General features: G+C 48.9%; 1 protein-coding gene across 1 annotated transcript in view; it reads left to right on the top strand.

Moving 5' to 3' along the window:
- Window positions 1-15,000, top strand: part of ctnnd2b (catenin (cadherin-associated protein), delta 2b) — a 78,678-nt gene that overhangs the window by 35,656 nt on the left and 28,022 nt on the right. The window contains exons 4-10 of the mRNA XM_062554409.1: window positions 2,728-2,762; window positions 3,797-3,913; window positions 6,711-6,883; window positions 7,512-8,037; window positions 9,140-9,283; window positions 10,684-10,930; window positions 12,599-12,655. Of these exons, the coding sequence (XP_062410393.1) occupies window positions 2,728-2,762; window positions 3,797-3,913; window positions 6,711-6,883; window positions 7,512-8,037; window positions 9,140-9,283; window positions 10,684-10,930; window positions 12,599-12,655 (1,299 nt within the window). The remainder of the gene's footprint in view (window positions 1-2,727; window positions 2,763-3,796; window positions 3,914-6,710; window positions 6,884-7,511; window positions 8,038-9,139; window positions 9,284-10,683; window positions 10,931-12,598; window positions 12,656-15,000) is intronic.

Genomic DNA, 15,000 nt, shown 5'->3' with positions numbered 1-15,000 from the left:
CCATTGTTTACTCTCATGATTGCCCCCAGCTTTGATGTCGATAATGCATCTTGCAGTCACTTTCTTTTGGCAATGATCGCCCCCTACTTTCTTGTCAGTATTGCATCTCGCGGACGCGTCGTGTTCGCTTGCGACGACGTGCACGACCGACGCACCAAACGACCGCAAAATACGCGAGGCAGCCATGATGCGTACACGAACGCGTTGTCTGCAGCAAGTCTAAACGTGCCTTAAGCGGGATAATGGACTTCACGCCGTGCGGTTATTCAAAGTTAATGCACTTTTCTAGACGGAACGTCCCTCCGCTTCGCGTCGGGCCGTATCACCGTCTAGAACGTGCATTAACTTTGAATAACCGCACGGCGTGTCGTCCATTATCCCGTACGCAGTAACTTAGCAGCTGTTGCTTTGTGAAGAAGGGGGTGGTGCATGACCATTTAAAGGCTCCAAAAAGAGTTTGGTGCCCCTGTTTGGCATGATGCAAACTTTTTTGCAGTCAAACTCTCCTATTGATCTCCAAATGGGAGGTTCAATATCCCACATACATTCCCATTGTTGTGCGATCTGCTGTTGTCGGTATCCTCCAGAATGATGAAAACTTTCCCATTGATTCTCCATGGGACGGCATGGGAGGAAGTGTCTGCCGAACGAGCCCATATTCATTGAAAAGTTGTGACATTGCTGGAGTTGTGTTTCACAGCAGTGCTTTTGAAAGAGTTGATGGTGTAACAGTGGCTTTGGTGGTTTCATGACAGGCCAAAGTGCTCCAATTCATGCAAGCTTCAACAGAGCAGGTTTAATGGTAGGTTAGCATATGGTGTCTGCCAAGAGTTCAGATCAGATCGAGCCAGGGCTGCGTCTGCGCCTAATACTCGATTGTAAATGTTCCTCTTGCCATGTACATTTCAAGGACATTGATAATGGATAGAGAAATAATATATATTTTGTATTATTATGGCAGCCCATGATAGCTTAAAGGTCCCTGTGTTTGTCTTTTACATGCAAGGAGCTTGGCTTCAGCCACTGTGTGTTGAGCCCTTCTTTCACCACGGCACACTATGGGTTGGCATGGTTCCTGTGGGCAGGGAAAGCACCCTACCCTGAGATGGGAGCTAAAACAGTTATAGGAACTAGGGTAATGGGGACAGTTGAACTGTAATTGGGTGTTGTTATTTGATTTACTCTATCTTTACTCAAGCAAAATAACACACTAATGTCACTGTTGTTGCCTGAAATACAGAATTAGACTGAATAACATGACTCTTTTTAATGTTTTCAAAAATGGAGATATAGCGTTTTTGGGAACCAAACTCTTCAAATGTTCCTGCAGTGTTCTCTTTATGTCTGCCACCATTGTCTCCAAAGTCAGAGTCCAAATCAGAGGTGAGAGTTGGTACTGAGGAAGGTGTCCCCGTGTAAGGGCAGTGACAGAACACGACACCAATTCTTTGTCTCTCAGAAGAGGATAATCTTCTGTTATATCTGGGTAGAAAATAGACAAACAATTCATATAAGAATCTCTGGTACTGGGGCTGTAATATTGTACTGATTAGGTGTGAAGGCAATTCATTCAAGTGCTATTCCTACACATTTTTCTTACAGCTAATTAACTCGGTATTTAGGTTTTAATTACACTTTACAGTAGGCAGCTTTATCTACTGTTGAAGTAATCCAAAATTGGGAGATACGTTCACTGGAGATAAAACAAAATGGTTTTTGCTTGATGGGACCATTTCCCAGACAGGGATTAAACCTTGTCGTGGATTAAGTTGCATTTAGAATAACCGTTTCCCTCACAGAGACAAATGTTGCTTGACCAGCCGGTGTCCACTGTGGGAGTCCAGTCTGCTCTCTTCGGCAGCTGAATTGGTTTCAGTGGACAAGAGTGGAGAGGCCTGTCACATGCGCAAAAAGGCATCTACAGTTTGGTCACGAGATCCGGGGTGTTCTCAGAGAGAGACGATAATCTCTTACTACTACAAACAACTGAGCTAAACCACTCTCACAACCTTTTCAGTTTTACAGTTTTTTTCCTGCTCATTTCCATACTTAGCATTTCCAATTTTTCATAACTCCTCACACTGTGCTGTACAAATACACGACTGAGCACATCAGTTAACCTTTGGTGCAAAATGCTCCCAAAACTCTTTTGTCAGAAGTGACTCATACTGCCATAACTATCACATACGCTGACTACCATAAGCCCACTTCATTAGTCAGTATACAGTGAGTGAACTACAAAATGCGACTATTGACTATTTGTGCAGTATGTACAGGATGGAAGCAGTACTGCATGTTGGGTTGAACCTTATAGAGAAGATTTTCCTTTCCTCTTCCTGATGCATGGTGCACGTGTGAGTGAGTGTGTGTGTGTGTGTGTGTGTGTGTGTGTGTGTGTGTGTGTGTGTGTGTGTGTGTGAGAAAGAGAACCCTGATGGAGGAAGTTGCCAGTGCTCTGAGCGCTAGCTCTCTGTGACAGATGACATGGCACTGGAGAGAACCCCCCGTGGTCATGTGACACGCCCCACGCAGCCAATCACACCGGCGGCTGTCATGCCCCCCACCATCCCCCCCCCCCCCCCCCCCCCCCATCCCAGAGTGCCACCGTGCCATCTTCTCTGCGTGACTTTTTTGTGTCCTGTCGGGTGATTTCATTATGAGATGTACATCTCTTGTCATGCGATATGTCTCTTTGACTAACTGGCTTCTTTGTGTCTTCATTTGCAGTTCGGCAGATGAGAAGTTTCGCTGGAATAATCAAGGTACCCTCTCTTTTTCTTCTTCTTCTTCCTCATCATCACACTTTGATGCTAAGAGTTTTAATTTACCCAGTTAGCTCTCGCTGGATTGCGAAGTTTTGTGTTTGTGAAGCGAGATGGAACGGAAATCCATTTTGATGCAAATTACCGGTATTGAATGACAATTTCATCTCACCTGGTTAGCCAGTGTCTGGGCGCTGCGGTCCAGAGATACTAGGGGGCTCTGACTGACGCGTCGCGGGGAGGCTTGAGGAGAAGAGTGGCGTGTGCCATTCTGTCAGACGGCCGCGTGACAGCTGTCTCAATCTCTCACATCCCCATGACAACCACACAGGCCATGTCACGGTGGAGTGTGTGTGAGCAGTTCTGGGTAGATTGACGGTGTTACCTCAAGATAACTGCACTTGCCCTTTCTGGCATCAAACATAAAGTGCGGTGGGGGGAGATATGAGCCTTGTCTTAAAGGAAGGGGGGGGTGCAGAATGCCACTCATCAATATTGCATAGGAACATCAACGCTGGTGTTCAGAGGTGTGCAGTGTAGCAGGCTACAGGCACTATGGACCCAGTGTGCTGATAATTAAATGACTGCCTCAGAGGGGTTTTGGTGTCAGTGCCCTGCCACCAGGGCTGGTGTCCTGTGTGCTGGATGTGTTAGCCTGGACAGAGGTTAATTGCTCCTAAACCGCTTGTGTAAGGCATTATCCCCTGCCAGCTTTGATCAAAATGCCTCCAGCCACCAGCTTTGCCAGGCAAGCGGGTACAGGGCTGTAGACATGGCAGCGTAGGCTAGCGCAGAAAAGGTTGGACCAGCAATCACTGTCACCACCCCTCCTCTCCCCTCCCCCTCTCTTTCCTTCTTTTTTTCAATTTTTCTTCCCTTTTTCTTTCTCCTCCATCAGCTCTGGCCGGTAGCTATGCACGTGCACTTGTTCTGTAGGGTTAAGGGCAGGCTAGCAACCGTTAATCCTCCCGCGTGATTGTTATTTTTTTTTATACCCCCCCCCCCCTCTTTTCCTTTCCTGGGTCCTTTCGCAGACGGACAAAAGGACATAGAGGAGGAGCTGACCACCGGCCTGGAGCTCGTGGACTCCTGCATCCGATCCCTCCAAGAGTCGGGGATCCTGGACTCTCAGGATCTGTCTGCCGGAGAACGTAAGATATCCTCCACTTGGGCACACGCTATAGCTGCCTCCCCCCATCTGCTAATAGGCTTTAGCCCTGTTAGCCAAGACTAGATTGGGATATTAGCCTCTGAATGCTAACCTCAGCGACAGCGTTACAGACTGTAAGTGATAGCGGGGGAGACAGAAACACACTTAGCCGCTGATTTTGAATCACTTAAGGCTTTTGTAATCACTTAAGCTGTCTAAGACGGCTGAAAAATGAAACCAACGCGTGAGTGAGTAGTTCACCGTTGAAGTGCTCGCTGCAGAGATGGTGCAGATGCTCCCTTTAGCCTCCCTTCCAACTGAGCAGGCTTTTGCATCTCCGTTTCCTGTGTTCCGCCGGCGTGCCACGCCACTCACGGTGACACGGCGAGGTGTAGGGCATCAACGACTCCGAGGCTTGTTATGTGCTCGATGAAGTACTAGTGCCTCTCATTCAGGTAATGAATACTTGGCAGAGCCTCTCTCTCTTTTTTTTTTTTTTTTTTTTGTGGAAATGTAGCACATGTTCAAAAGAGGATGGAAATGTCAAGCTGTTTCCCCTGAGCAAGAAAATCATGTTCATCTCCACTTTGAAAAAATGAAAGGATCTTGACAGAAGTGTGTGCTACACGATGTGGGAAAGGGAGGGGGAGCTGAGAGGTGGAACGTCTACGCTTGCCTCCTGCTCGTGATGTCACGTTTCTCTAGTGAAAAATTGCACCGAAAAAAAAAGAAAGAAAGAAAGAAAGAAAGAAAAAAACTGGGACTCGGTGAAGAGGAAGATGGCTGACCTGCAGGTCACAGCTGAGTGTAGGCCGGCCTCATTCTCCCATTTCGCTGCTGATTGCCTCCGTTTTTTTTCCCTTTAGGCCCTGCTCCAGTGTTTTTTTTTGTATCCCCTCCTTGTGAGTCAGCCTTTGTTTGTATGTATTAACTTGGTCGATTGTAAATCGATTTCCCATGCAGATGAGCCCTAAATAGCTAATTCAGGGTGTCCGCCGACTCTTTTAAGCCTGATTGTATTTCCAGACTACAGCAGTAATGAGCGCTTTAGAGCCGTTTGATGTGTTGGATACAGCAGCCTGCACTCATCCCTGGCCCGCTGGTAAAAATAGCAGCTTGATGAAATATTTAACTCCTCTGATCTGAAATGCAGGTCGGAGAGCTCAGGAGCCCAACACCACCCCCCCAACACACACACACACACACACACACACACACACACACACACACACACACACACACACACACACACACACACACACACACACACCCACACGCACACACACACACGCACACACACACACACACACACTCCATGCATTTATATGGCACACTCAGTGGCCAACCACCATGACGGGGATATTTTCTCCAGGGCTGCTCCATCTGACAGGCGTGTACGCTGCAAATGGACTCTTTTTTGGGTGTGGGAGATATATCTCCGTCAGCCCGGCGCAGGAGGCGTAGGCGACATTAGAATGATTATGTATTTATGACATAAGACACAGGAGTCGGTTCAAGCTGCACATGTCCTCAGAAAAGTGGCTTGTTTACTCACGACTACAGAGAGCTCCCACCTCCAAACCCAACCCAACCCCTCTGGCAAGGTGCTTGTGCTGAGAAATACAGTATGTCTTTGACATTGTGCTAATTCTCCAGCTTTATAAGAGCATCACAGCTGCAGGTGTGAGTGTAGACATTGAGCTGTTGTGTCTTTGGTTCACACGTACCTGCTGACTACCACGAAATGCTAGTGGTACAAAATTAGGTCGTCTCCGGACTTAAGCCCTCCTCCTTTCACGCTTCAGCCAAGTGTCGTTTCACGATCGCTTACATTCAGCCTCCCCAAGCAGCTTGGAAACGCTCCCACATGTTTGAGTTATGTCTGCAGAGCTGTTGCTCAACCCAGCCTACGTCACAAACAAAAACATGGCCACGGACTGCATCCCAGAACGGGCTCCTAATAAATAATATGTGAGGATGACGTTCATCCTGCACTTCAAACAAGCACACCCACAGTACATGGCACCGTCGGAGGGACCTAGTTGCTCTCCCTCCTCTCTCTTGCCTTCTCTCCCTCTCTCTCTCTCTCTCCTCTCTCCTTCTCCCTCTCTCTCCCCCTCCTCTCTCTCTCTCTCTCCCTCTCTCTTGCCCCCTGTTCTCTCTCCCTCTCTCTCTCCCTCATTTCTCTTTCCTTCTCTCCCTCTCTCTTTCCCTCTCTCTCCTTCTCCCTCTCTCTCCCCCTCCTCTCTCTCTCTCTCTCTCTATCTCCCCCCCCCCTTCCCAAACCGTGTCTGGTTTCATCTCCAGCTGACCCCATTCTACAGCGAGTGTTCAGAGATGCTCAGCTCGGGCTGCTAAATTATGCATGCCCCTCTCTGTCTCTCCACTCAGGGCTGGGCTGTAGGGGCCCGTAGACAGAGAGGGAGAGAGAGAGGGAGAGAGAGAGAGAGAGAGAGAGAGAGAGAGAGAGAGAGAGAGAGAGAGAGAGGGAGGGGAGAGGGAGGGAGAGAGACAAGGAGAGAGAGAGAGAGAGAGAGAGAGGGTGCGGGGAAATGACGACTTAGAGAGCGTGATAAAGAGATGTAGTGATAACCCACGCAGGAGGACACGACAGGAAGCCCAGGTAAGCAGAGCGAGAGTGAGCCCAATAAATATCTCATGGCACAGGGTGAGAAAAGCGCAGCAGAGAGATGGAGGAGCCGGGAGTAGAGAGTGCTGCTGCGGAGAACGAGGGAGCGACCTGCGACCTGGCTCACGTTTTATCAGAGTTGTCTCAACCTGTCATTCTTCTGTTACAGGACCAGGCATTCTGTCCCAGAGTGCACTACAGCTGAACGCCAGTCAAGAGGGGAATTATCCATACCCAGCAAGTTACCATAGCAACCAGACCTTGGCCCTGAGCGACCTGCCAGGCTCACAGGCTCCGCCCCGAAGCGGGCAGGTGGGCGGTGCCGTACACAGCTACAACCAGGTGGACCCACCATAACACCAGCCGCTATTAGTTAGAGAGCTCAGCGAGGGCGTGTGAGATTGAGCACCAGACTGAGTTAATGTGGGTCTCTACAGCCCCACTCTGATGCACCCAGAAATACAGCTCAATCCTGTGAAGTTATTCAAACATATCTGAGGGCATCAACACACACACACACACACACACACACACACACTGTACACATGCACATACTGTATACACGCACACTAACATTTAAATCCTATTTGTTTAGATGAGATTTGTCTATGTTTTGCTTGGCATATTACTAACTGATTTATTTTAGACATACAATACCGTGGAAGCAATACCATGAATAACACGTTAGTAAGCGATTTACGCACTACCTGAATAACACGTTAGTAAGTGATTTAAGCAATACCATGAATAACACTTTAGTAAGTGATTTAAGCAATACCATGAATAACACGTTAGTAAGCGATTTAAGCAATACCATGAATAACACGTTAGTAAGCATAGAAAACTGCATACTAAGCATACTAAACATCCCAGCGTCCACCCTCATCATGATTCTGTTTTGAGCCGTGGTGTGTTTTGACTCCTTTTCTAAACCTGCGTTTGTGTTTTTTTCCCTCCGCGGCTCCTCCAGGTGACGTCGTCCCGCGCTGCCCAGCTGGCGGCGGGCGAGGCCCAGTCGCGCGACTCCTTCGCCCCGAGCCATGCCAGCGCGTTCCACATGCCCGACGGCCAGCAGCCCTCGCCCTACTACTCCTGCTCCACGCTGCCCGCGCAGCGCGTGAGCTCGCCCCTGTCCATGCAGGCGCTGGGCTCGCCCTCCAAGCTCCAGCGGCTGGGCTCCGTGTCCGACATGCCCAGCTACGCCACGCTGCAGCGGGTGAGCTCGCCCAAGCAGTCGCCCAGCCGCCTGGCCAAGTCCTACAGCACCAGCTCGCCCATCAACATGGCGGCGGGCGGCTCGGGCTCGTCCCCGCTGCACATGGCGTCCGGCGCGGGCCAGGGCGGCGGCGGCACGTCCCCGCTGCACCAGCTCAGCTCGGGCGTGGGCAGCTACGCCACGCTCTCGCCCACCAAGCGCATGCTGCACTCGGACCAGTACAAGATCTCCCACGAGCTGTACGCCAACGCCACGCTGCAGAGGCCCGGCAGCCTGGCAGGTCAGTGTGTGTGTGTGTGTGTGTGTGTGTGTGTGTGTGTGTGTGTGTGCGTGTGTGTGTGGCAGGTCAGTGTCTCCACAGCAGTGTGTGTGTGTGTGTGTGGCAAGTCAGTGTCTCTACAGCAGTGGTTCTCAAAGTGTGGGGTGGGCCCCAGTAGTGGGTAATAGAGACATTGAGACATGACAGGTGGGGTGTGAGGAACAGGAGGAAATGTGTTGTTTTGTCTCTTTTGTCTTTGATAATGCCTTTCTTTTTTGACAAGATCATAGATTCAAAACAAAAAAGCCACACACAAAAAGAAGTCATACTGTAAACAGACTGACACTTGAATTAAAATAGCATCTGATCCAGCGGACTGAAACAAGAAATGTAGGCTAATGTGGAGCCATTTTGTGAAAAGAAGTGTTTTAACGTTCCTATTTTTGCCAGGTTGATGGGGTCAGCTGGGGCTGGAAAATTCCCCACCTCCAAAGTGGGGAATGGAGTGGGAGTGGAGTGGACCGGAGTGTCCGGTCAGCTCACAGTGCCTCACAGTGGCATGTCAGCAGTACAGTAGATCAAATAAAGGAGAGCGCGTACTGTAGTTTATGTGTCAGAGGGAATGGCGAAGGCTTAATGGCAGGCAGGGAAATCAGCCCGGTTAAATAGTGACACATTGTGAGCATGATCCCAGGAAGAACCTCAGCTTAGTCTGTCGTCTCTTCCCCGCTTCAAGGACTAAACAGGATTGAGAGATATCAGAATGACATGCAGTGTGAGGTGTAGCAGAGTAGAGGCTCTTATGATAATTGGATAAGGCTTGTGTGTATGCGTCAGATGAAGAGAGCCACTGGCCCTCTCCTCCCCTGTGATCTACCTGATAGTGGAACTCTGGCAGCCTGCACTGTGGCTCGGACTGACCTGAGTGCAGAGGTGATTTGTCATTTTGGGTGACGCATGTTGACTTGACTGTGTTTGTGTGTGTGTGTGTGTGTGTGTGTGTGTGTGTGTGTGTGTGTGTGTGTGTATGTGTGTGTGTGTGTGTGCATGTGTTTGTGTGTGCGTGTGTGCGTGTGTGCGTGTGTGTGTGCGCGCGTGTGTGTGCGTGTGTGTGTGTGCGCAGGATCCAGGGGCTCGTACAGCAGTCAGCACAGCCACCTGGGCTCTGAGCTGCGGCCTCTCCAGTCCCCTGAGCACCACATCGACCCCATCTACGAGGACAGGGTCTACCAGAAGCCCTCCCTCAGGAACTTCAGCCAGAGCCAAGGTGAGCCAAGGGCTCTCTCTCTCCCCCTCTTACTCTATCTCTAGCTCTATCTTCCACACTTTCTCTCTCTCTCTCCCTCCCTCTCTCTCTATCTCCTGCCCAGCCTCTCTCTATCCATCTCTCGTGCTCCCTCTCTCTCTATCTCCTGCTCAGCCTCTCTCTATCCCTCTCTCTCTTTCTCTCTTTCTCTCTTCTCTCTTCCCCCCCATTGGATCTGGATTTCTCTGGATATCCACTGTACCCTCTCTGCTGGAATTGCCGTGTGGGTGTCTTTCTCTCCGTCTTGTAGGTTTGCTGTTCTCCTGTCTTCCTGTGTCTTGGGTTTCTTTCTCTGTGTGGGTGTCTTGTGCTGAGTATGAGTGGCTACTGTAGCTCACATTTAGAGCTGCTTTCAAATTGCCATGTTGGAGAATCTACTGCTTTAATTGACCGTTTCCCTATATGCCTGTATGAAGCATGTAAGAGTTATGTGTACCTTTGAGAAACGGCACTTTGCACAAACCCTCCCAGCTGTGCATAGGATGTTCTGTTCCGTATCACTCCACAGGACATACTTATTGCTTTATTCTCCTTCTCTACAGGACGCAGAGTTCTTTGCTCCTGCCCTCACAGTACAGGCCGTACACAATACCAAATACTAGTCAGTGCATGAAGTGTATTATCAGGCTATTTAGCTTATCTTGATGTTACAGTCTCGAGTGTGCAAATCCCTTTAGCGGCGTGCGTTAGCGCACTTAGCTTCATGTTTGATAAGATAATTCTCACAAAGATATTCTCCCCAACAAAATTGAAACTGTAAGCATTAAATCTCGGAGCGCTCTCGAATGCGTCGGCGTTACAGTGGCGTACTGAAAAGAGAACGGGAGTGACAAGTTGCTAATTGTGCTCAGCATGCCTTGAGTTGGCCACCTTTGAGGTCCAGTCTAGCGTAGCAGCACATGCAGACTGGAGTCCAGGGGACTGATGTGGAGTGTGTGGGGAGAAGCGGACCTCTTAATGACCACTCTTTTGTTCCCTCTTGTCCCCCCTCCTCTTCACTCTCATCACGTTCCGTCATGCCGCGGTCTTATATTTCCTCTCACTCCGGTTTTACCTCTATGTGTGCGTGTGTGTGTGTGTGTGTCTGTGTCTGTGCCTGTGTGTGTGTGTGTGTGTGTGTGTGTGTGTGTGTGTGTGTGTGTCTGTGTCTGTGTCTGTGTGTCTGTGTGTCTGTGTGTGTGTGTGTGTGTGTGTGTGTGTGTGTGTGTGTGTGTCTGTGTGTCTGTGTGTCTGTGTGTGTGTGTGTGTGCGCTCACTTGACCCCACTGCCGCACCCTCTCTCTCTCTGGCAGACCCCTCCATGAACCAGTTTTGTGAACAGGTCCTGAACTTTCTGCTCTGTCCCTACTCTCCCGCCATAGCCCCGCCCTCCCCTGCTGTCGACCCAATCCCCTTGCAGCGCACCGCCAGCCAGAACGCCACGGGCACCTTCCCCCGCGGCGGCTACAGCAGCGGCGCCGCCTCCGCCGCCGACTACGCCAACCCCTACCGCACGCTGCAGTTCTGCCCCACCACCGACTCCCCCTACAGCAAGTCGGGCCCCACACTGCCCCCGGAGGCCACCCTGGTGCGCTCGCCCTCCGTGGACAGCATCCAGAAGGACCCCAGGTGCGTGAGACCGCTGTTTTAAAAAGCCACGTGAATGCTCCAATGGCGTACACACACATGCGTACTCACAGGAAGACACAAAGACACACACACACACACACACACACGCATACGCACACACAGAGAATAATGATTTAGTTTCACTTATAGAGTGCCAAAACATTACACATGTCTCATGATGCTTTACAGAGTGTTAAACATTCAGAGAGAGACACATTTTCACATAAGCATACTCACACAAGTATGAGATCTGTCAGACTGATGGGCTTATGGGCAATTACATCTGGAATGAATGCTGTGCTGTTGCTTTTGTGTAAAGAAAGGTTGGGATGCCTGTAATCTTGCTACTAACAGATGATTGGAATGACTTGGGTGAGGGAGGCCCTGGCCCCCAGCATGTAGCCTACCAAACACCTCACTTCACTCACATCACCCCCTAGACCACATTGACTTTATACTGTGTGTGTGTGTGTGTGTGTGTGTGTGTGTGCGTGTGCGTGTGTGTGTGTGTGTGTGTGTGTGTGTGCGTGCGTGTGTGCGTGTGTGCGTGTGTGAGCGTGTGTGTGTGTGTCTGTGTTTGTTCTTGTGTGTGTTTATGCACGTGTGTGTGTGTTTTAGGTCACAAAAGCACACAATATTGTTGGCATGATACTGATAGGAAAGGAACATTTGATGTGCTCCATTTGAAACCTTGCTAACCAATAATGCTTCAATAATCTTTAATTAACACTGGAGTGAACTTAATTATGACAACCACATTCATTTTAGAGTTGTGCACGTAGACAAGAGTATATTGGTCTAACCAGAAATGGAAACTGTGTCTGTGTTCATTCTATTAAGTGGCATTTGTTTTGCTGATTTGTTATCATACTTTAATTTGTCTTTCATGTTTTGCTTTCGAGTCATGTCTTTTGCATTGCAACAGTGTTGTCACTCATTCCTTGTTAGTGGATTGACATGTGATGCATTTTCTGTCTGCTAGCAACTTCACATGCACACTGACTGTTTACTTGCTTGTTAAATGTTGCTTGGTTTGGTACACTTCATCTATTGTTTAATATTAAAGGGTGGGTCTCACCAAATCAACTAGACTTCTATGCTGACCTGGACAGTGCAAGGCCTTGTCAGAGTGATAGCCCTACTGTAAATATCTGGTATGAGGCAGACGACGTCTATAAACGCTACAGGATTCATGAGATGTTTCACGTTTCATGTTTCACGGAAAGTGCATGATTTTTTTTCGTAACAATGCATGACAACTGCATGACCAGTAGTTGATAGATCGGAAGATCAGCTTGACCTGTGCTATCACGGGTTAGCGCACAATTACGGCAAACAGAGGAGTCGATGATTGAGACGGTGCTCTGTTATTTTTTGGGGGGGGCTGGTCGTAATGATTGGCCATTTAAAAGTCCCTGTGGATTCATGCTCTAGCTCATCAACTTGACGAGGTCTTCCCTAAATTGCTGTGAGACACCCCTCTTTAATACAAACCCACACCATTCTGCACTCAGTGCATGCGCTCAGTCAAATGCAGGTATGCAACATCCAACCCGTCCACGAGTACAAAGACATGGATGACAAAAATGATGATCCATCTTTTCTTGATGTCCAGCTGCACTGTGCCAGACACCTACCCTCTCTTTCTCTCTGCCTGTCTCCTGATAGGTACGACCCTGAATTCCTTGTGTGGAATCAAAATCAAGCCGAGCAGAGACTGACAAAGTAATCAAAACATTTATTTTGCACCCTCCTTCTCATACACACAGACTCCATGCTCCCTCCCACTCCAGACTAGCGCTAGACGTACATGTAGGCACGTAGAGAGTGACATCCAGTGTCCAGAGAGCGACGTCCAGTAGATGGGAAGTGACTTAGTGTGTCGGTAGTGTCAGTAGTGTCAGTAGTGTCAGTAGTGTCTGTAGCACCTTGTGATTGTTCCTGTAATTCTCCACTGGGTAGATGTAGAAAAACTAGCTTTGATCCTGTTGTCCTCTTTACTTTCACCTCATAGAAGACTCTCGTGGCATTTTTTCCCCCTTTTCCAGAAGCCTCCTGTGTAGATTTGAACAGGATTGCCTTTGGGTCTACAGATCATTTATCTGGATGTTTTGGTTTTGGAGATATGTCTTGACTTTCCTTTGCTGACAAACAGAAGCAGTCAGGCTGCAGCATCTGAGCTCCTTTAGAGTGTTCAATATCTGCTCTCTTAGAGTACATATCATCTTAACGATATTGCATATATATGTGTTTTGCTGGGAACGCTCATGGTAAATCAGTCTCCCCGAGGGTTGGCAAAACAAAACGTCTACCGTTCTTTTGCGGCAAAAAGCATCACGTGTCTGTCTGTCACCGTCATTATTGTCATTATTTTTGAGTCCATTTGTCATCCTTTCTGCCCTGGCATGGTTATTTGTTTTGGTTCAGTTTGATTTGTTGTGCTTTGTATGAAGACTTTCTTTTTCTCCTCCAGAGCACACCATTAGGACTGCTTCAACAGATGACACACTAGACAGTAGATACTATTGTTGAAGATGCGCACACTGTGCACTCGTAAGGCAGTAGTATGCTGTACTCTCGGCATGTACTGTACATATTCCACGTAAGCACCCCATGGTCCTGTCCTGTTTATAAGATCTGGAATTGTCCACTGTCCACTGTCCCCTGTGGCTTGTGGGCCGTCGTGTCCAGCTCCGTTGGTAGCGGTCTGCCTGCGCTGTGGGCCCGGGTGGTGATTGAGTCGCACATCATGTGACAGGGTGACATTTTGTGACCTTTGCTCCCAGCGGACGGCTTGGAGACGGCCCCAAGAGAAGGCTCACGCATGTATGCGCCCTCCATCTCTGGAGCGGCCAAAACGTTTCGCAACGCCATGACAAGGTCAGACAGGGGTCACTTTGCTCAGCCCCGCTAGGCTGTCTGTAACCTGATTCTCCTATCAGATTTTAGACCATTTCATGACCCCCATAATTTGTTATCTCTGTGCTATCACCCCCCCACACACACACACACACATACACACACACACACACACACACACACACACACACACACACACACACACACACACACACACACACACACACACACACACACACACACACACACACACACACACACACACATAAAGTTCTAGTCTGTGTGCACAGCCAGAATGGAAGTGACATCAAAGCATCAGGACATTTTTATGCCCTCATCATAATGTGTGAAGGGGCATTTGCAGTGCACTCTGTCCCTGTCTGACTACTTAGGGGATAGCTGGTGGTGCATCATGATATCAACGGGTGGAGATGACCAGCGTGCAATAAAAGGGTGTCTTAAAGCGAGCTGCACACCACAGTGGCTTCTACAGTACATCAGTGTTAAGGTTCCTGTCTCTTTAGTATACTTGGTCCTTGGTCCTGGCGTCCGTTCATCGTGCCCCACACCGAAGTGTACTGACTTGGCTGACGTCACTGTGTCAGCCATACAACAAAGCTTGTCTACTCAGTATACAGCAAAAGCCATATCACTGCCCAACTCAATATGTTATTGAGCACATTTTGTAGCTTGAGACTGTTGTATGCACATGGTACTGTAGAGCTAGTTTGTTGGAGTTTGTTGACTGACAATAAACTTCAGTCACTCGGATGTCTCAGCAATAGAAGCAAACTGTTATTTCCAACCCTTGTGTTAGTCAAAGGCCTATTTAGATGAACACAACAACACACCATTGACTCACAGGCATTCCAGTGATACAGTATGTGCTCTGTATGTTGCTGCATGGGAGACGTTTCAGACAAGGATGCTATGGATATTACGTTAGAGTGAGAGAGAGTGAGGGAGAGAGAGAGAGAGGGGGGAGAGAGGGAGAGAGAGAGATGGAGAGCTGGAGAGTGGGTGGGTGAGTTTTCAAATGAGGCCACTCAAATGACTCAGCTGTTCATATGGCTCTCACGTCTGGAAAAGCCCGTTTGGCTCTTAGGGCTGCCATGACTCATCAAGTTAGAACTCTCGTCTCCGGAACGAGCCTCCCTGTTGTCTGGTGCTGCCTTTTGACTGCATTCATTCTACATTATTTACATACACAC

Source organism: Sardina pilchardus, chromosome 2 (assembly GCF_963854185.1).
Source record: "Sardina pilchardus chromosome 2, fSarPil1.1, whole genome shotgun sequence".
NCBI classification, from domain to species: domain Eukaryota; kingdom Metazoa; phylum Chordata; class Actinopteri; order Clupeiformes; family Clupeidae; genus Sardina; species Sardina pilchardus.
This window is presented reverse-complemented; position numbering and strand designations above follow the sequence as displayed.